This window comes from Pyrus communis, chromosome 11 (genome assembly GCF_041283825.1).
Source record: "Pyrus communis isolate YQ-2024b chromosome 11, ASM4128382v1, whole genome shotgun sequence".
Taxonomy (NCBI): Eukaryota; Viridiplantae; Streptophyta; class Magnoliopsida; order Rosales; family Rosaceae; genus Pyrus; species Pyrus communis.
This window is the reverse complement of record NC_142575.1, coordinates 20140434-20159902: the sequence shown is the minus strand read 5'-3', so window position 1 is coordinate 20159902 and position 19469 is coordinate 20140434. Positions and strand designations below refer to the sequence as shown.

The 19469-nt window shown below is 35.7% G+C and overlaps 2 protein-coding genes across 2 annotated transcripts; one reads left to right on the top strand and one right to left on the bottom strand.

Annotated features, from left to right (window-relative positions):
* The first annotated feature begins 4505 nt into the window (after nucleotides 1–4505).
* On the top strand, nucleotides 4506–9177 carry LOC148693035 (uncharacterized). Its single transcript, XM_088678916.1, has 7 exons — nucleotides 4506–4645; nucleotides 4732–4819; nucleotides 4937–5024; nucleotides 7338–7402; nucleotides 8566–8634; nucleotides 8709–8758; nucleotides 8866–9177. Exons 2-7 carry the CDS (start codon nucleotides 4745–4747, stop codon nucleotides 8975–8977), a joined length of 459 nt encoding a protein of 152 aa, XP_088535042.1. The 5' UTR covers nucleotides 4506–4645; nucleotides 4732–4744; the 3' UTR covers nucleotides 8978–9177.
* A 5955-nt stretch (nucleotides 9178–15132) lies between these two features.
* Nucleotides 15133–16935, bottom strand: LOC137715377 (protein SHI RELATED SEQUENCE 5). The gene is made up of 2 exons (XM_068454682.2): nucleotides 15758–16935; nucleotides 15133–15614 (listed from the first exon to the last, which is right to left on the bottom strand). The coding sequence occupies exons 1-2, from the start codon at nucleotides 16671–16673 to the stop codon at nucleotides 15268–15270; spliced, it is 1263 nt and encodes a 420-aa protein (XP_068310783.2). The 5' UTR covers nucleotides 16674–16935; the 3' UTR covers nucleotides 15133–15267.
* Between the last annotated feature and the right edge of the window lie 2534 nt (nucleotides 16936–19469).

The following is a 19469-nucleotide window of genomic DNA, read 5'->3' as shown; positions in this document are numbered from 1 at the left end:
TGTAGCTCCTACTTCATCACATGTAAAGTAGCTCCTGCTCCACTACATGTAAAGCCTGTGGACTACAAGTGGGTTTTCATAAGGAAGCGTAATGAGAATAATGAAATAGTACGATACAAAGCACGCCTCGTAGCGCAAGGCTTCTCTCAACGCCCTAGGATTGATTACGAGGAGACGTATTCTCTTGTAATGAACGTCATAACGTTGTGCTACCTTATCAGTTTGGTAGTTTCCGAATAGCTGAATATGCAGCTTATGGACGTGGTAACCGCTTATCTTTATGGGTATCTAGATACGGAAATGTACATGAAAGTTCCAAAAGGACTTCCATTGACTGGTTCAAATAGTTCTAGACCACGAAATACTCTCTCAATTAGATTGAAGAAGTCATTCTACGGATTAAAGCAATCCTGGTGGATGTGGTATAACCTCTTAGTGAATATTTGATGAGTCAAGGGTTATGTGAACAACGAACTATGCCCATGCATGTTCATTAAGAAGTCAAATTCCAGATTTACGATCGTTGCAGTTTATGTCGATGACATGAACCTCATTGGAACTCCCACATAGCTTGAGGAAATTGTAGCGTACTTGAAATTGGAATTTGAGATGAAAGATCTTAGGAAAACTCGATATTGTCTTAGCCTAGAGATCGAGCATTGTTCGAATGGAATCCTAGTACATCAATCGAACTACACCCAGAAAGTGTTGCAACGTTTTAATAAGGATAAAGCAAAGCCTTCGAGTACTCCTATGGTCGTTTAGACTGTAGATGCTAAAAAAAATCCCTTCAATCCGAAGAAGGATGAGGAAGAGATTTTGAAGCTTAAAGTTCCATACCTAAGTGCAATTGGTGCTTTATTGTACTTGGCTCAATGCACTAGACCCAACATCTTATTCGCTATTAATCTTTTGGCTAGATACCACAATGTGCCTACACGCAGACACTAGAATGGTGTTAAAGACATTTTTCACTACCTCAAAGGTACAATGGATTTGGGCTTGTTTTATAACCATAAATCCTTTAGAGGATCCGCCCCCCTCGGTCCTCTAGTTAATTCTTGCCTCATTGGTTACGCAAATGCTGGTTATCTGTCTGACCTACATAAGGCATTTTCTCAAATGGATTATGTCTTTACCATTGGAGACACCGCTATATCTTAGAGGTCTACCAAGCAAACACTAGTTGCGACTTCTTTGAACCATGCTCAGATTCTCACCCTGCATGAAGCCTCGTAAGAGTGTTTTTGGTTGAGAGTAGTTATGGAACATATTCAAAGCACTAGTGGTCTTTCTTCCGTCGTTGACCTTCCTATAACGATCTTTGAAGACAGTGCAGCATGTATCAAGCAGTTAAAAAAAGGATACATCAAGGGAGACAACACCATGCATATAACGCTGAAGTTTTTTTATTCTCACCAGCAACAACAATATCAGAACATTAAAGTCAAGCAAATCCATTCCCAGGACAACCTAGCCGATCTCTTCATGAAGTCATTGCCCAAGTCTACTTTTCAGAAGCTCGTCCAAGGAATCGGTATGCGTAAATTATCTAAATCGAATCGTTTATAATTCTCTTATTTGTAAGCTATGTCTAACTCAGGTGGAGTATCCTGAAGCATACTCACTTGATCTTAATGTACTCTTTTTCCTACTATTAGGAGCATTTTTCCCACTGGGTTTTTGCTACCTAATGAGGTTTTAACGAGGCACCCTCCTAAGATTATCATACTCATTTGAGTTCACTATTTTCGTCCTATTTGACATTTGTTTTAGACATTATGCATACTTCTCACTTTTCTCCTTAGTCTATAGGTTTTCCCCATGCCTTGGGTTTTACCATAGAAAGGTTTTGTGAGTTTTACTACTAATGCATACTTACATTTCTTATATTTGAGACTCGCGTTCACCCGTTATGTCGACGAGTTCATCAACTGTTCTACCTTATCTGCTGAAGATCTGATGCGACATTTTGTTTGAGTATTTACACATTCAAAGGGGAGTGTTGCAGTCCTATCAGATTAGGAATGTGATTGTGTAAATCCTAGTGTATCTAGGAGTATCTTATATATTTCTACTAGGAGTTGATTACCTATTAAGAGATATAATCCAAAAATGGTAAGGATTCAACCTATCCTACTACTATAAATAAAGGCATAAAGAGGTGATACAATACACACCTCAGAATTAAATCTCTCTTTTCTCTTGTTGCTGCCGGCCCCCTCTCCCTGTCTTTTATACAGTTCAATCAAATAAGCCTACAACAAAAATAGAATTATATGAAAAACACTAAAAATATATATTTGAAAATGATTAATAAGTTTTTCATTTTTAAAATTAACATATATGATGACATGTGAATAATTTCTGTTCAAATAATGATATGGTCATTGTTAGATCCCGCATCGTCCAAGGGAGAGGATCCTCTATGCCTTATATGTACATGCTCACCTCCTATAGCACGAGGTCTTTTGGGAGCTCACTAGCTTCGGATTTCATAGGAACTCAGAAGTTAAACGAGATCACGCTAGAGCAATCCTAGGATGGGTGACCCATTGGGATGTTCTCGTGTGAGTTCCCAGAAACAAAACCGTGAGCGCGTGGTCGGGGCCCAAAATGGATAATATCATGCTACGGCGGAGTCGAGCCCAGGATGTGACAGTCATAAGTCAAGGGACCTTGATAAAAAAATGAGAAAGAAATAAGGTTTCAACTAATGAGAAAGAAAAATGACGGATGAGAACCTAATTTATCATTAAAAAAAAAAGTAATAGTTCACATTCAACACACATGGCCTAAATACAAATGGATGTCTTTATTGACCATAAATTCTCTTATGCTCATGCCGAATGTGCGCATGGGTTAAGCATAACCCCAATTGATAGTATGTAAATAATGTATCTTTATTATCCTGTCATTATACTGTTAATATGGTAGAGACACATAGGGTGGAAAATTTTTCCGAAAATCCCAATACTGAAAAATTCCCAAACCTATAATACCGAAATTTTTGGGATCCATACTGAACCGATCCCAAACCTTTTGGTACGGGAATCAAGATTACATATTCAATGGTTCGGAAATCTCGAACCAAACTGAAAATATATATATGTATATTTATTTTGATTGCATGCATATTGAATGTTGAATTTAAGTAATTTGAGAGTAGACTAAACTAGAAATAGAAGTGTGAAATTAAGTAGTTTGGAACTTTGGAACATCAATTTGACTTGGTAAGAATGATTTGGTATTTCAATTGTTAAGAAATTTCAAATTAGTAATAGGTAAAAAAAACCTAAATTTTAGTTGATATGAAATTGGGTGACAGAATTTTGAGCCGAAGACCCAAATTTTAGCCCACGACCTAAAAATCTCAAGTTTATGCCCAAAAGCCCAAGACCCAAAACGCAATCCCAATCCATCTTGAAATACCAAAATTGGGAATACCGAAATTCCAATTCGGGATTGGTTTTCAAATTGCCGTCCCAAAAATTTTTTTGTTTAAGATTCGGAATCCTATTTTCGATTTGGGATCCTATACCGAACCACCCCTAGAAACACATCAATACAAATCATGCACAACCTATTAAATAAGTTCGCCCCATTCGGACCATAACTCACAATTCACATGAGTTCTACAGCAGGAGCCCAAAGTCGTTGAGGATAAACTACGAATAAAATAGTCACTGTGAGGATAAAAATCGCGTGGATGTGAAAGTTTTATCATTAGCGGAAAAATTCAAATACTGTGGATGAGCATGAGTGAAGATCCACGATTTTGTGAGGCCACTATCTAACTAAGGAAGAGCAAAGAAAACGGAAAAAAACTCTAAACAACTTCAATAAAAAATCAATCTCTCCAATATTACTCTCTTAAAGACAAACAAGCTAGGTGCATTTATATTTGACCATCAACTTCTACGGGTGCAAATTACGCTTGATGCCTAAATCCATCATATCAAGATGTTTTGTGCGAGTTTGGTTGAATTATAGTTTGAGATCAAAATATTGACTGTACGGTGAAAATGCGAGGAAAGTCGAACTATTGTTAAATTGGACAACATAAGCTTTGTTGGGCCCATACATGTCAGTCCAATAGTTGGCCCATTTCATTTGAAGAGGTGCTGATTGTAATTCCCCCAAGGAGTTGGTTTAAATTAGCAAAATTGATCATATTGGCTAAATGAGTACAATACAAAGATGAATTGGCTAAATTGTAAATACGAATTAAAATGGTCGAATAATTAAAACAGAAGTGTCATTTTGACATGTAGGCCTTTTGAGTAAAGATAATGTCAGGGAAATTAAATTTACACATCAAATTATATGTCATTAATAAAAAATAAATTCTTTAATCAATACTTAAATAATAATCTAATCATGAACAACTTTTACGAAATTTAATTTAAAATTTTAATCTCCCCAGCATTATTAAATTTTAATCTCCCCAGCATTATTAATACGGTTGGAACTTCCACATGGAATAAAAGACATGTAAGGGCAAACAAGGAGTTAAAGTTGTAACAGATTGTTCCATATTGTGAAATTTCCAGTTGGAGGAGGAACTCTCGGTTCAGCCGAAGAAAGGAAGACATCTTTTTTCGTTGCTTAAATTTCTGTTCCGAAGAAGTTATCTTTTTTCTGGGTGAGCAAAAAATTGAATTCTGGTTTGAGTTGTGGGTTTAGGATTTTAGGTATAAGCTAATGGAAGCGATTGTGTTCTTCTTGCAGCGGCGGTGGCAAAATGGGAGAAGGGGGAAATACAGTTGGAGATACAGTCCAAACGGCGTCGTTGGAGAGGGTAGAGGCCTTGCTGGAGGTATCCAACTCCATTTTCCAAAGCGTCTGATTGTGCACAAAGATGTTTATTAGAGTTGTAGATGGTTGTTTGATGATAGAAATTCCTAGTTTGAGATGTCTTTTCAATGTTTGGCAGGCTGCTAGGTACGATGACATCGATGACATTATAAGCTTAGAATCTGCTGGTCTTTCTCTTGATTCTAAGGATCTCCATGGCCGAACAGGTTGTTATTTTCTGTCTGAGTTGTTCCTTATTCATATTTTCTTTGTAGCACATTTATCGTTCTAGTAATCGTTACAGAATTAGATTGTGCTATATGTAATTCGATTCAGAGATTCAACATGAGGTTGATACTGTGACAACAGAACAATGCTCTGCTATCAAAAGTGCGTATAAAATATCTGAAATATCTTTTTGTGGTTAATAAATTTGGGATTCAGTAGGTAACGTCACTTGCTCTCAGAGACTGATAGCATTGCTAGCAATCTGTGAATTTTGTGACAAATGTAGAGAAGTTGAAGAGATGCAGGAGCGGTATTAGAAGAATAGGCATCTCAAAACGTAATTTATCTTGGAAGTTGGAAGTAAAGAATTACGTTTTCCATTTCATCAGAAAATAGTTTGGTGTTAGCATATTTGAGAGGGTGATGAGGCAGATTATTTGTGGGTGAAGGTTTGTTCCTGGGCATCTCCTTAGGACATCGGTGTGATAGACATTTAGGGAGAGCTCATTTTCTCTTAGTTTTTCAGTTGGGAATGCTGTTGTTTCTTAGTGTCTCCTTTTGGGGTATTGGGTATAATTTGTAGTTGCTTTGGTGTAGGTAGATATTGGTTTTGGGTTTCTATTTTCTTCCTTTAGAGGACATCTTGTTTTTATTGATAATGTCTTGTTTCCAAAAGAAGTGGTGATCCCTCAGTTCTTTCATAACTCTGGGTGCATCAGTAACACCTCCTGAACAGTGGATTCCAAAGTCTATGGACAACTCAAAAAGGCGGAATTTTTCACTCACAGGTGTGTTTGTATGAAGCTTGATTGGGATCTGGGTTAATATAGGGTCATGTTAACTGGTATCTGGATTGAGAGGGTATGTGAACAAGAACGGGTCTGCGTTACGCTAGTTTCCATGGTACAGGGTCCCAAGGGGTTAAGCATAGTCAGTACGATAATAAAAACATACACTAATAATAAAAGAAAACATGAATGAATATGATTAATTTAAATTTATTATTTTATTTAATGATAATTAGTTGGAAGTTAGAAGAGTGTCTTATTCAAAATACCATATCACTCCCGAGGATGGATTTATGAAACCATACAGAATAAAGATCCCTTCCTATTTTTAAATCTGGTCATTTTAATATTCCTTGTTAATTTCAAACTTCCTCATCGAAATGCTTCCTTGTGTAGAGTTAATCCATTTTAAAATTTACTAATTAATATAATTAAAATTCAATTTTTTAATCCATGAAGGTCTATTCAATATTGTTAGGATGAAGGAACAAAATTCTATGTCAGATGCCCATATGGGGAATAGCTTTGGATTTTACACAAGCTTGGCATGGATGCACCTAGAATATTGAACTTCTAGTTTCTAATGAAGTGATGCTGCTTTGCATGATTTTACTAAAATGCTCCTAAAATATCAAGCTTCCTTAGGTGTTTTAAAATGATGCTCCTCTGCATAATGTGTGTTGGGTTAAAATACTATGTGAAATCTAAATTGCCGCTAGCACTAGGAGCGGCATTTCAAGGCAACTTGCTGGTGCAACGTTGCGTTAGTTATGGGATGCATCCTTCCCTCTTCTTTATTCTTCTTTGCAGATTTCATCCCCATCGGTTCCTCTTCGTTTCTTCCCTATCAGGACTTCAACTGACATTTGACATGTGGCATTGCATATCCCTTTTTCTTGAATAAGTGGCTTTACTTTTGGCTTCAGCTGAATATTTATAATTGGGTTGATGTATGGCCTCCCAATAAATGAGGCGTATTAGTTATTTTGAAATATATCATAAACTGAGCTAGGTTTTGTGTTTATGCAGTGCGCAACGGATATCCTTTTGCTTTCCTTTCACCAAATTTCCAAATTCTGTTACTTGTTTCTGAGATGTTTATGATTTCTAAACTAGTTCAAACAGCTGACCAAAATGAAATTTCACATGATAAGAATTAATAAAGCGTAACAGAGTCGTCAGAGATTGATGGTGTTTAATGTCATGTTGCTACTTTTATGTTTTAAGTGAGAAATTGTCATTTGTTAAGCTTAACCTTCTGCCGTGATCTTCTCTTGGCTCTTGGTCAAGGGTTTGTATAATTATTTTATGCACACAAAAACAAATACCTCTAGAAATCAGTCTCTTCCAACTTCTAGGTTGAATTTCTAGACTTTGATGTGAATGTTGATTTTTTTTTTTTTTTTTTTTTTTATTTGCCATTTTTAATTGTTATAGTTAGTGATAATTAAACTATTGGTCATCGTGAATATCTTTACAAGCTTATGCAAAACTGTGTTTGAACTAGTTACGGTTTAACTGCAGCACTACACATGGCTTCTGCTAATGGACATCTTCAGATTGTGGAGTATCTGATCAGTAGAGGAGTGGTGAGGTCTTCTAAGTTGCTACTCTTTTGATTTCGTTGAAGTGGGGATAATGGTTTACACTGTTGACTTAGTGTTTAACATGGAAGACATGTAATTGATTCAGAGATGATATCATAAATCCAATCTTAGGCTGCCATATTTTAGGATGTTGGCTGATCACTTTATTCTATGAGTATCATCACTAGCTAGCTCCAAAAGAAACAAAGAAAGAAAAGATCAATTTTCATTATAAAAGTTGACCATTTGTTATATCATCCAAACTGAACTCCCCAAGGTCATTTGTGACTTATATATAATAATATAGAATAATGTCTAATGTTGATTAGGAAAGTGAACGAGGACTCGAAGTATTTAATCGTTATATACTCAATCCAACTCCTTGTGGGTACAAGTCTTTTTATCATGGCAGTTTGGTTTAATATTTTCATTATGTTGTGGACTTTAATCTCTATGTCGCATTCAGTTGGTTTTACTATAGTAACGTTTTTAGGCGGATGACTCGTTAATAGATTATAGGAGTAATACAGTGAAACACCAAGAAGTTTTCTTCCGCATATAAGCTTTCATCTTGTTACTAAAGCAATTACTTAGCTGATACAAAGCATTTACGTTAGTGTTTGTCACTCATAAAAAAGTCTAGTTATTTAAAGTTTTGATTGTTATTTTCGTTTTCATCTTGAAGTTTTTAGTTTATTTATTAGGCTTTGGCCATAATGGTCTGAGATTGGCACAACTCCTCACTTTGGTCCCTGACAATGACAATCGATAGAAGTGGTCCCTCAGTTTGTACATCATAAATCATTTTCGTCCTTCCGTAAAAAATCTGTCAATATCCTCGTTAAATACTCACGTGTGTGACCACGTGACCACCTTTTTAAGGGTATTTTTGTCAAACAAACCCCTCCACTTAACGAGGATATTGGCTTATTTTTTCACATAAGGTTGATTTATGATGGACAAGCTCAGAGACCACTTCTATCGATTTCATTGTTAGGGACCAAAGTGAGGAGTTATGCCGATTTCAAGGACCATTTTGGCTAAAAAAACCTATTTATTATTTCCATCGTGATGTCTTGGAATAGATTGATTGCATGTTATCCAATCTCCACTTGTGATGATATGTCAATATGGTAAACTTAATAAGTTTGTGTTGTTCGTGTAAGGATTTGAATGCTACAAATGAGGAGATGAATACACCGCTACATTGGGCTTGCCTGAATGGACATGTCGAGGTGATTAATTTGGTTGCTAGGCACATTGATATCCACTCATGCTACTTCTTCGTGTAACATTCATGCCTTTGCAGGTCGTTAAGAAATTGATCTTAGCAGGATCTAATCTCAGTGTATTGAACAGGTACGCATTGTAGCATCTTAATTAAACCCTGACTTTATTTGACAAAAAAAATGAAAAATTATACACCTTTTATTCATGACAATGGTTGTGGCATTTGTTATCATCAGCTACGAAAGGACTCCAGTTGATGAAGCAGTGAGCGGGGGAAAGATGGATGTTCTGGATGCCGTTAATGCAGCGGCTGCCCAAGTAGAGCTTAGAGACGTTAGCGTGTCCTAATGTATTATTTAGCCCTAATGAAAAGTAGGATTTATTATATAGTTCATAGATGTTATCTTCTTGAAGAGAATTGAAACTATTTGCTAAACTAATGTGATGCTATCATACTAGTCACTTTGTATGCATTAAGCTTTGGTAATGTGCAGCGCTTGATGTGGAAGAAGTGGTGTTTTTTATGTCATGGGAAAATTTGCTGGAAATCGTTTAGAATGCATGTCCGGTTGTTTGATTTAGAGGGTAAAATGCGTGTTTGGTCACTAGGTTTTACCTCGATTTCAGTTTTGGTCGTTATGGTTTTGTCAATTTGGTCACTAGGTTTGGTTTTGTTAGCACTTAAAACTGTTTAAAAGTACAATTTTGAAAGATACAGTAAAATATTTTTTTCCAGAAAAAAACGAGTCCTTGACTTCTTTAAACTTTATCAATTTCCTCCATACTGTAAGATTGAAGTTATTTATTCATTTTTTTTTTTTTAATATTATGTACACTAAGGGAGAGGGAGATGGGCTTAGCCTCCTAATGGTTTGCAATAATGTTGTTCAAATTCGTCTTTGGCGAGAATCGAACATAAGACTTCTCACTTACAAGTGAAGATAAATACTATTAGACCTTAATATTAAATGACGTGGATGAAGTTAATTTTAAAAGGTAATATAGCAATTAGATTCGCATCTAAGGATTCATGGGTTAGAAAATGATTATTCTTTAAATATACATGGCTCAAGACTCATTCAAATCCATGTCACTTTGGGTACATCTATTTCTTAAGAGGCCCTACTTCAAGTGGAACATGTCTCTTCATTAAATTGATTTTCAAACTTTTGAAGCATGTTTTTGAAGGTTTTTTATAATGCAATATGCAAAATATCGAGTCGCTTTTTACTACAGTCTAGTGGCACTTTACTTATAAGTGGAGGTCTTAGGTTTGATTATTGTCAAAAGCGAATTTGAACCATATTATTTCAATTGTGAGACTAAGTCCACCACCCCCCCTCCTCCTTAGCGTAGATAATATCGTTTGTTCTAAAAAAATAAAAATTACTTAAATTTGAAAGCAAACATACACCCTTCTTAAATGTATAATTTGAATTTTTGCAACATGCAGATCAGTAGTCAAGATAACTCCAACTGTTAAATTTAGTTTAGTCTGATAACACTACTTTTGCGTTATTTTGCTTCAATCTGTAAATTAAAGAATCTACGATGACGGAAATTGAAATGAAGAGCTCAATTGAGCCTTGTTTTATATTGGACGTTCATTAATTTTAATCAAATGTTAATGAATCAACTTTTCCCTCCTCTTCTTTTCTTTGCCTTTTCCATGAAAAATATTTAAAATGTTGTAAAAAGAGGAATCCATGCATACAGGTGGCGTGTGAGCAGAAGCAGCGAAAATTATATTCTCCTCTCTAAATTCCAAATTCCAATGGTGCATTTTGATTTTTCAATTCTCGTTCAAGTTCAACTTGTAAAATTGTCACTTAATACAACCTAATGATATTTCTCTTTACTTGTAAGTGAGACGTCTTAGATTCGATTCTTACTAAATGCGAATTTGAATCACATTATTGTTAACTCATTATAAGGCTTAATCCATTTTCCTATACCAAAGATAATATCATTTGTTCAAAAAAAAAAAAATTTCAAATTTTCAAATTAATATTTAAGGTATCCATTTAAAGAAACTTTCTTTGGTACCATTCAAAGGTTAATTGAGAAGAAAAAAAATAAAATTAGGACATTTTAAATTTTCATATGAACTTATACACTTTTATCAATTTGTTATATGAACTAAAATTTTAAACGATTTATCATATCAGCTTTTTGAAATCATTAATTTGTCATATGCCCTTAACTCCATGAGGTTTTTCATTCAAAATAAGTCTTGTGCCTTACACATGACTTACTTCTAGGATTATTTAAGACATTTCAACCATCCACTCCCTTTTATAAAAATTGTTTTTGGCGAAACAACAATCTAAGGTTTCTACAAACTAAAAAAGGAAAACGATTTTTCAATGGAATAGTATCTCTATTCTAAAACAAAAATGAAAACCAATATAATGACATGATATAATTTTTATCGAGTTTCTCTCCAACAGTATAGTATCATATGTTCTTGAAGTATAGTTGTCCTTTAAAACAATGGTAAAAATCAAACTCACGTTGTTTGTTTTTACAAAATTATTGCTCATGACAATATTGACATGAAAAATGAGGTCAAATGTCCAAAATAACTCTAAACACAAGTCATGTGTAAGTATTTTGAATGAAAAACTTAACAATGCTAGAACGAAACAACAAATTCATGATTTCAGAAAACTGATGACTAATTGCTTAAAATTTTAGTTCATATGACAAATTGAAAAAAGTATACAAATTCATATGACAATAAAAATAAAAATAAAATAAAAAGACAAAAAATAAAAATAAAACCGAATTCACCAAATTTTGATCGGACTAGCGAGGTCAATTACTTTTCTATATACCTTGGTCAACAGAGATGTGAACTTTTCCTTAATGTCACCAAGATAGAAATTAAACCTCATGTTACATAAAAGAAATAAAGTGGAATAAACTTACATTATGACTGAAAATGTTATTACCATTTTCCCATACAGGAACTAGCAAAATTATATGCTCGTTTAGTACTCATGATTGAAATGGAATAAGTAATCTACTATATTAAAGGTAGGTTGAAGGAAGAAGTTATAAAATTACGACCGCCTAGAAGCTGGATGGAAGATGAATCATTCATAAAAAAACACCTTATCCATTTCAATTTTTCATCTATTTCAATCCTCCTTAAAATGGCAGGATTAGAAGGGATGAATATCTTGCATAGCTAATCCTTTTCTACTCCTCTCCAAATGAAAAAATCCTTCATTTGCACCTTCAATTAATGTACCTTGAACTTTGCAAGTTCTCCATTTCAATTTAATCCTAACCAATCATGTCTACCAAACGAGCTTATAATCATAACATAGAGTGTGACAAGGGAGGATTCAACAATTTTTCTATTTTATTTTTAACAATAGATATAAGGTTGCTATATTTTCATTAACATGAATCAACGCGAGGTCTGCCCAAGCTACTAAAGAATAACATTCTAACCCCAACCCTAGCTAGCCAGTTTCGTCTTTCCAAAACCCAGCATGATATGCATCATCTTAACCCTAACTACAGAATGCATCAGATAACCATCTAGGTTTTATTCGATAATTATTAGTTAGTATGATAAAGTACGTAATACTGCATCTACTTTAGAGATTTGTCGTATTACTCAAACTACACTGTTTTATATGTTATACGTGAAATTTCATGAAAGCGTAATTTCATTCAGAAAAAATTAAGCTAGCTCCCTAGCATGCAGCATTACCTTATTTATTATTATTATTAAAGACATTTTATGTTAATTAATCAAATCTGAAAGACAAGATGATTGGAAACAAATCATGGAATGAGCAGGAAGAGCCTAAACAATGAGCACTTTGCCAACTTATATTAATGAATCAAATTTCGCGCTGCACATATATGAAGTGCATAGATCTGAAGGATGAATATATAAGACCCAATACAGAAAGAATACAATTCAGGTACATGCAGCCAACAAGAAGACGGGACAAATGTTACGAGAGAGACTTGGGAAAAAGAATAAAATACATAAAATAGTCGGAATAGCAGGTGAGAAGGGTTATATATCTACGTGTGTGTGTGTGTGTGAGAGAGAGAGAGAGAGAGAGAGAGAGAGAGAGAGAGACACACGCATGTCATATAATTAAGGTGATCATGTGCAGAATAGGGAAAATTAATATAAAACAAAAAAATGAATGTGAATGAAACCCACATGATTAAACCAATCTAGTTATATATATATATATATATATATATATATATATATATGTATATATATATATATGTATATATATATATGTATATTGAATAAGCACTGAATTTAGACACCTTCATTAGCCCTTAATTAATCAGCATTAGTCAACATTTATATGCAACGTTACTTCCAGGTTCCAACTAAAACAAAAAGTCACCCAAATCTGCGGCAGCATCAATCACAAAAGAATAAAGAGTCATCACAAGAAACCAAATAAGCATTCTGGACAACACTTATCCTGATATTAAGCAACTTATTAGGGCAACATATACTATTGAGGAAATAACGAAATTTTAAAGAGAGAAAACGAAAAGTATAAATAATATTGTTTTTTTCCATCGTAAAGCAAGCATTCAATAGAGGAAGAAGAGAGAATGTTTTTTGTTTTTTTTTTTTTTCTGTACAAGAGTGCAAGAATGTACTGGCTAGCTACAGTTCCATATATATGATCCGAAATTTTAAAAGAGAAAAAGAGAGTTCCAAATTAAACTAATTGGACTTGGGATCCATTTCGCAAGATGTGACAACCAATAATCGATCGATGGTGCACTGACAGTCTACTGGTTGTCTTACATCTCTTGAAACAAGATCTTATTATTTCTGGTTATCATATTGAATCAATCAAATAGAAACAACGGATTAACTCAAAACAAAAACTTGTAAGGGAACAACAATGATGTGTGATTACTATTTCCCTATATGTATACGGGAACAAAAATACATGAAAATTAGGTAATGTTTACAGATGAAAGACTAAAATTATAACAACCTAAAGGCTGAAAGAGAGTCTAAAAGATTATAATTAATTTGGATATATAAATTAAGAAGCATTTGGCATACTGGAATACAAAGGAGAAACAAGAGATTTATAAAGTTGGGGTAGTGCTGGAGACTAAATTTGTAGACAAAATTTTGCAAATTAAATCACATAGAAGTTGGTGATTGGATTATGACTTAAATGTTGATAAATATGCTCATTTCTATTAGTGACACATCATTTAGTTTGCAAATTTTGTTTACAAATTTAATCTCTTTAGCACTACCCATAATGTTGATGAACGCATGCAAATGCAGGATTGTCCAAATAGTGAAGAGATGCTTAAAGTAGTAAAGTGGGTGGAAAAGGACTTGTATAAAATGCTTTTTCTTCTTTGGTAACAAATGATGGTAACATTACAACTACACTCATTCTTTCATATTAAGAGTCTAAAGCAGCACTTCCAAGCAAGTGTTTGACGAGATGCCCTCGATATATACTGAAATATTTTTGGAAACCCTTAATAGTTTTAACATTAGGACCCAAAGTTTGAATCTTAGATCCGTTACTGCTACCCAAGTCTACAATTATCACCATTGCCACATTTACTCCTATCCTTGATAATCGATGAACAAGCTTAAGCTACCTACACCTCCACAGAAATTAATCAAAGGGCCAAATGTATAGGGAAAGTAAATCAGCCTTCGAAGTGACAATATGAGTAATACTAGGTAGACTACAATTGAAGACTAATTTTGCAAACTAAATGACGTGTCACAAACAAGAAATAAGGACGTTAATCAACCCTAAAGTAATAATTCATTTATCAACTTCCAAATCATTTAGTTTACAAAATTTAATCTACAAATTCAGTCTTCCTAGCATCTAGCGAACATCAAAAATGCTGGAATAATAAATACCATGTCCAGCAAAATAATTTGGATAATTTTTATACTCTTTTCTTTTCTTATGAAAAATAATTACACTGTAGATTTCACCTTTGACAAGCAAAGTGTAATGAAAAGAAAGAACAAGATCAGGAAACAAGCAGGACGAGAAGAAAGCAAATTGCAGCTTCCATGTGTAGGAAAAGAGATTATAAAAGAAATCACACCAATATCTATGGGAATCGATTAATGGTTTTTGTATCTTAAAATGCAGTTTGTTTAATTTAATCCTCTCAGTGCCTCTTATGCAAATGCCACTAATTAACTAGAAACAAGAAACCAGAAACCGTGAATCTGAAAACAATTAGGGGAGAAATTAAAGGATTACCTGATAACTATCTCAGTTTTCACTCGTTTGACAACCGTTTTTAGTTTTTAACAAAAAATTGAAAATTAAAAGTCATATACGAAAAATATTTAACAAACAATTTTTTGGTTAATTGAAAGTATTTAACAAACGATTTTTTGTTTTTCAAATAAAAAAATGAAAACAAAATAATTATTAAAGGACTCCTAAACATGTAAATAAAATACAAATTTCAAATATTAACACAACATAAGATTTTAGTTTTAATTAATTAATCATTAATTAGGAGGAAGAAAATTCAGACAAGTACAATGTTGTCCCTTCAAAACCATAAGGGGTAGGGGTACCTAATTATTTAATTCCACAGAGCTAGCTGGGAAGAAGATATCGTCAATTTATTGGATTACCAAAGTTTGAACCTCCCAGCAATCCTGCACCAGACGCAGCATAAACATCCGACGGGTCGAGGATCGGAGAAGAAGCCGCATTTCTTCTGCCATTGCCACCACTACTAGTGCCGCCACCACCCCCCAAATGCAATTCAGAGATGTTAGGAAACCCGTCTCGCCCATCAACTCCTTGATCATACAAGAAGCCTTTGAACACATGACCGTTTATTTTGACAACAGCCTGGTATGCGTATTCATCCTCGCCGTCCTCCACCGCGGTCACTCTTACACACTTGAAAACCGCCGGCGCACGTACTTGCCCCGGCAATGGATCTTTGAAACCAGCATCTGTACGCATCATGTACATACATTATTTATATTGATTGTGCATTTTTGTTAATGAATTGATACAAATGAATCAAAACCCTAGATAGTCAAGTCATATATATTGGATTCTAGTGAGAGAGAGAGAGAGATAAAGGGGGTGAAACCTTGGTGACTAGAGCTGGTGTCGTAGCTTCTGGGGGGAGTAGTGTTGGAAGTGGAAGTGTGAGAAGTTGTGGTTTGAGAGGCGCCAATGAGTCTAGGCTTCTTGGCACTAGAAGTAGACCCAGAATTAGACCCAGCCCCACCGCCAGCCGCTGCAGACATCAGCTGCCGCTCCCTGCGCCGAGCCGCCGGCACCCACGTGCTCTTCACGTGAGTCGCACAGTCGAAACCCCGGCTCTTGCAGCACGTCCTGCACCGCCGGTGCGTGCAATCCTTCTTGGCCTGGTTCCCGCAGTCTTGACACGTCATCGTGGACGACCCCGACGAGGCGGCAGCAGACCCCGCGTTTATAATGTTATTCCCTCCCCCACCAATACCACCGCCTCCCCCTCCACCACCCCCACCTTGGTTTAAGTGGGCCCCGCCTAGATCAGTAGTAACGGCGGGTTCATGATGAGTTTTCTTGAAAAAATGTGGCGGGTTCTGCTGCCACAATTGAATCCCTCCCCCTCCTCCTGCTGCTGCCGCCGAAGAGCTTCTGTTGTTGCGCTGATGGCCGCCACTCATCATACCCATACCCATACTCATACCCGCAGGAGTGTGAGTATCTTCGTCATCATCATTGACATTTGACATATTGGATGGGGCGAGGCAAGGGGCGGCCGTGAGAAGGGGAATGACTCCGACGCCGAGAGCGGTTGCAGGGTTGTTGGAGGCATTGATGGAGTGGTGATGATCGGAGGATGAGAGGAGATTGGGGTCGTGGCCGTAGTGGTGGTGGAGATGCGTGTTGTGGTGGTAAGCGGCGGCTGGGGCAACGACGAAGACATCGCGAAGGCCGACCATGCCGGCCATTTCGGGAGGGACGTGGCCGTAGGTGAGGGGTCTGCTGGAAGGGGCGGAGGACCACATGGACATGGTGGAGGGGGAGGCGGAGGAGGGTCCAGCGGGGGCGGGGCCAGCATTGAAGCCGAGAGAGAGGACGTCGATGTCGGGATGGTGGGTTGTGGATCGTCCTGTGGCTGCGCCGTTGTTGGAAGAAGATGAACCCACCCAATCTGCAAAAGCACCCGAATCGGAAGGCAGCCTCCTTGTAGTAGCCACAACTACTGAATAAATTAAGCTAGCTCAAAACCTACGCAGTTTTCTCAAATTTTAGATTCTCTTCTTTCTTCTTCTGAGCTCACACACACATATTATATATATATAATTATATATATATATAAGAGGATGAGTTGAGAGAAGGGAGAAAAACTATGTGTGGGTGTTATGTGTTTGTATGAAAAAGTTGGTTTCTGAAACTTGATCAGAATTGGCGCAACAGAAGGTTGTTGGATCGACGTGAGAATAAAGCTATTGCTAGGAGACTTGTGTTGGTTGTTTGCGACTTTATCTATGTAATTGGAATAGTGGTGGTGCTGCCACTGGTGGTTCCGTTGCTGCTGCTTCCACTGTCACTCGTTTGGCTTTTTATGAAGAAAAAGTTGGTTACTTCTGATCAGAAACAGAAACAGATGGAGAGGGAGCTTCTGCTTCTGCTTCTGCGTGTGGATCCATGTCCATCCATCCCCTTTTCTGTTCTTCTCTTCTTTTCTTCTTCTTCTTCTTCTTCTCTTCTCTCTCTCTGAGCTAGTAGTACTGATGAGCTTCTTTTTATCTTTTTCTTTAACTCTCTCTCTCTCTCTCCCCCCCTAGAAACCCTTCCTCAACATGTTTCCTAGAAAGCCAACTGAGGAGGTGGGCTCCCCTCTCTCTCTCCCTCCCTCCAATAATCACTTAGGTGAATGGCAATACAACAAATAGCATAGGGTGAGAGACAAAGGGCAATAAAGTAAGAGGAAGAGAGAGATTATAAAGACTTTTGTTCTCTCATTTTTGTAGTTTTGTTGAGTCTTTAAAGTCACAGAGAGTCCCCATCGTTCATTAGGGCAAATAGTTTGCTCCTGTTCTCAACGCTATAACAACTGTTTACAGTAGTGTTCTGAACTAAATTTATAAATAAATTTTATAAATTAAATTATATAGAAATTGATGATTGGATTATTATTTAAGTATTGATAAATGTATTTATTTATATTAATGACATATCGTTTAATTTATAAATTTATTCTTCTAGTATTACCCTTTTACAAACATCTGGAATACAACTCACTCGTTATACTATTTTACATGTTATAGGATCAACGATAGGATAAATGCACCTTACATGTTATATTAATAAAGACCAATTTACAACATCGTGTGACTCTGTTTCAAATACAACAAAAAACTGCTCTAACCCTAATCCTTCTTTCTCTACTTCACGGCGCGTGCATACCTCGCTATCTGGCAGCGCGTGGAGTTTCATTATTCTATCACCACTCTTGAGGAAAATGGTGGTGCCCAGCTAATGGAGAGCTGCTGTTCCTCGACCACGCGTACTAATCTGCTCATTTCTCATTAATTAAACGTGGAATCCCAGTCCCCTCACAAAATCTCTCTGTTTTGTCGTTTTTGGATCCAAATTTGGGTTTGGATTTGTGAGCTGATCGAGATTCAGGGGATAATGGAGTGGAATTTGGAGATGAATTTAATGTCAGACGGACTGTTGTTGTTAGTTTGTGGATTACTTGTATTTAGGTGTGCATCATCATTAAATCAATTCTCTGCTATGCCTAGGCTTGACTCATTACTAATTATTTAGGTATAATTAACCAATTTAAGTTCCAATTTCATGTCTGTCTGCTAATATGAAACTAATTAAGTGTTGAGTTTCTATAGATATCAAAATTATCAAATACTTGCAATGACGTCGGATTTAGAGCTGGTTTAAAATTGTGGTGCTTTAAAGAAAATAGTTTATTAAAAAGTCTAAAACATTAAATGTGTTTGGTAAAAGTAAAAATAAAAATTTAAAAACTGTTATCTAGAAAAGCAAAAGGAAGGTCTACATGCTTTTAAAAAAATGATTTTTATTCAAAGCATGGTATTCAATGTGCATTTAATGAAATTTTTAAATGGCAACTATACCTCTACATATTTTATAAAATTACAATCATCGCTTCTACATTATTCTCTTTGACAATTATTATATTACATTAAATATCATATTTTTTAAGGCATTGGATCCCCTCCTGAGTAAATGGTGGGGATCCTCATGACACACTAACACGGACTTTTAGATTTTGATCCAACGGCTACAAACAGGGATCTCTCTAAAAGTTATAATAATTATAGTCGTTAGATCAAAATTCAACGACCTGTGATAGTGGGTCTGGAGGATCCCCACCATTTACTCAAGAGGGGATCCAATTCCTTTTTTTTAGTCCTTTAACATATTTCATAGTAATTTATATAAAGTTTACCAAACTCAAACACTATTTTTTTTTTTTTTTGTTAAAAGAACTTTTACAAAAAAAACTAAAAATATCAAACACTCAACAATTTTATTTTACAGCTATGTATTTTCACAACACAATAAAAACAGTTATTTTAAAAAGCATAGAAATACCAAATTAACCCTTAACCAAGTTAGTTCGAAACAGTGTGTTTTCCTTTATGCACTTAATATCATTTTTAAATTCAAGTAGCTTATTTTTACAATTTGATAATATATTTAGAGAATAGTCTCCCTTAGATCATCTCCAACCATGGCCTATAACAGTATAACTTATTTTTCCCCTTCTATTCCACCCCCCCCCCCCCCACCAAAATCCAACCCAACCCAAGCTTAAA

Coding starts and splice junctions, on each gene's coding strand:
- LOC148693035 (XM_088678916.1), top strand. CDS start 4,745: ATGGGAGAAGGGGGAAATACAGTTGGAGATACAGTCCAAACGGCGTCG. Junction 5,025..7,337: donor GGATCTCCATGGCCGAACAG/GTTGTTATTTTC, acceptor GTTTAACTGCAG/CACTACACATGGCTTCTGCT. Junction 8,759..8,865: donor AATCTCAGTGTATTGAACAG/GTACGCATTGTA, acceptor TGTTATCATCAG/CTACGAAAGGACTCCAGTTG.
- LOC137715377 (XM_068454682.2), bottom strand. CDS start 16,673: ATGTCCATGTGGTCCTCCGCCCCTTCCAGCAGACCCCTCACCTACGGC. Junction 15,615..15,757: donor CACCAGCTCTAGTCACCAAG/GTTTCACCCCCT, acceptor TGATGCGTACAG/ATGCTGGTTTCAAAGATCCA.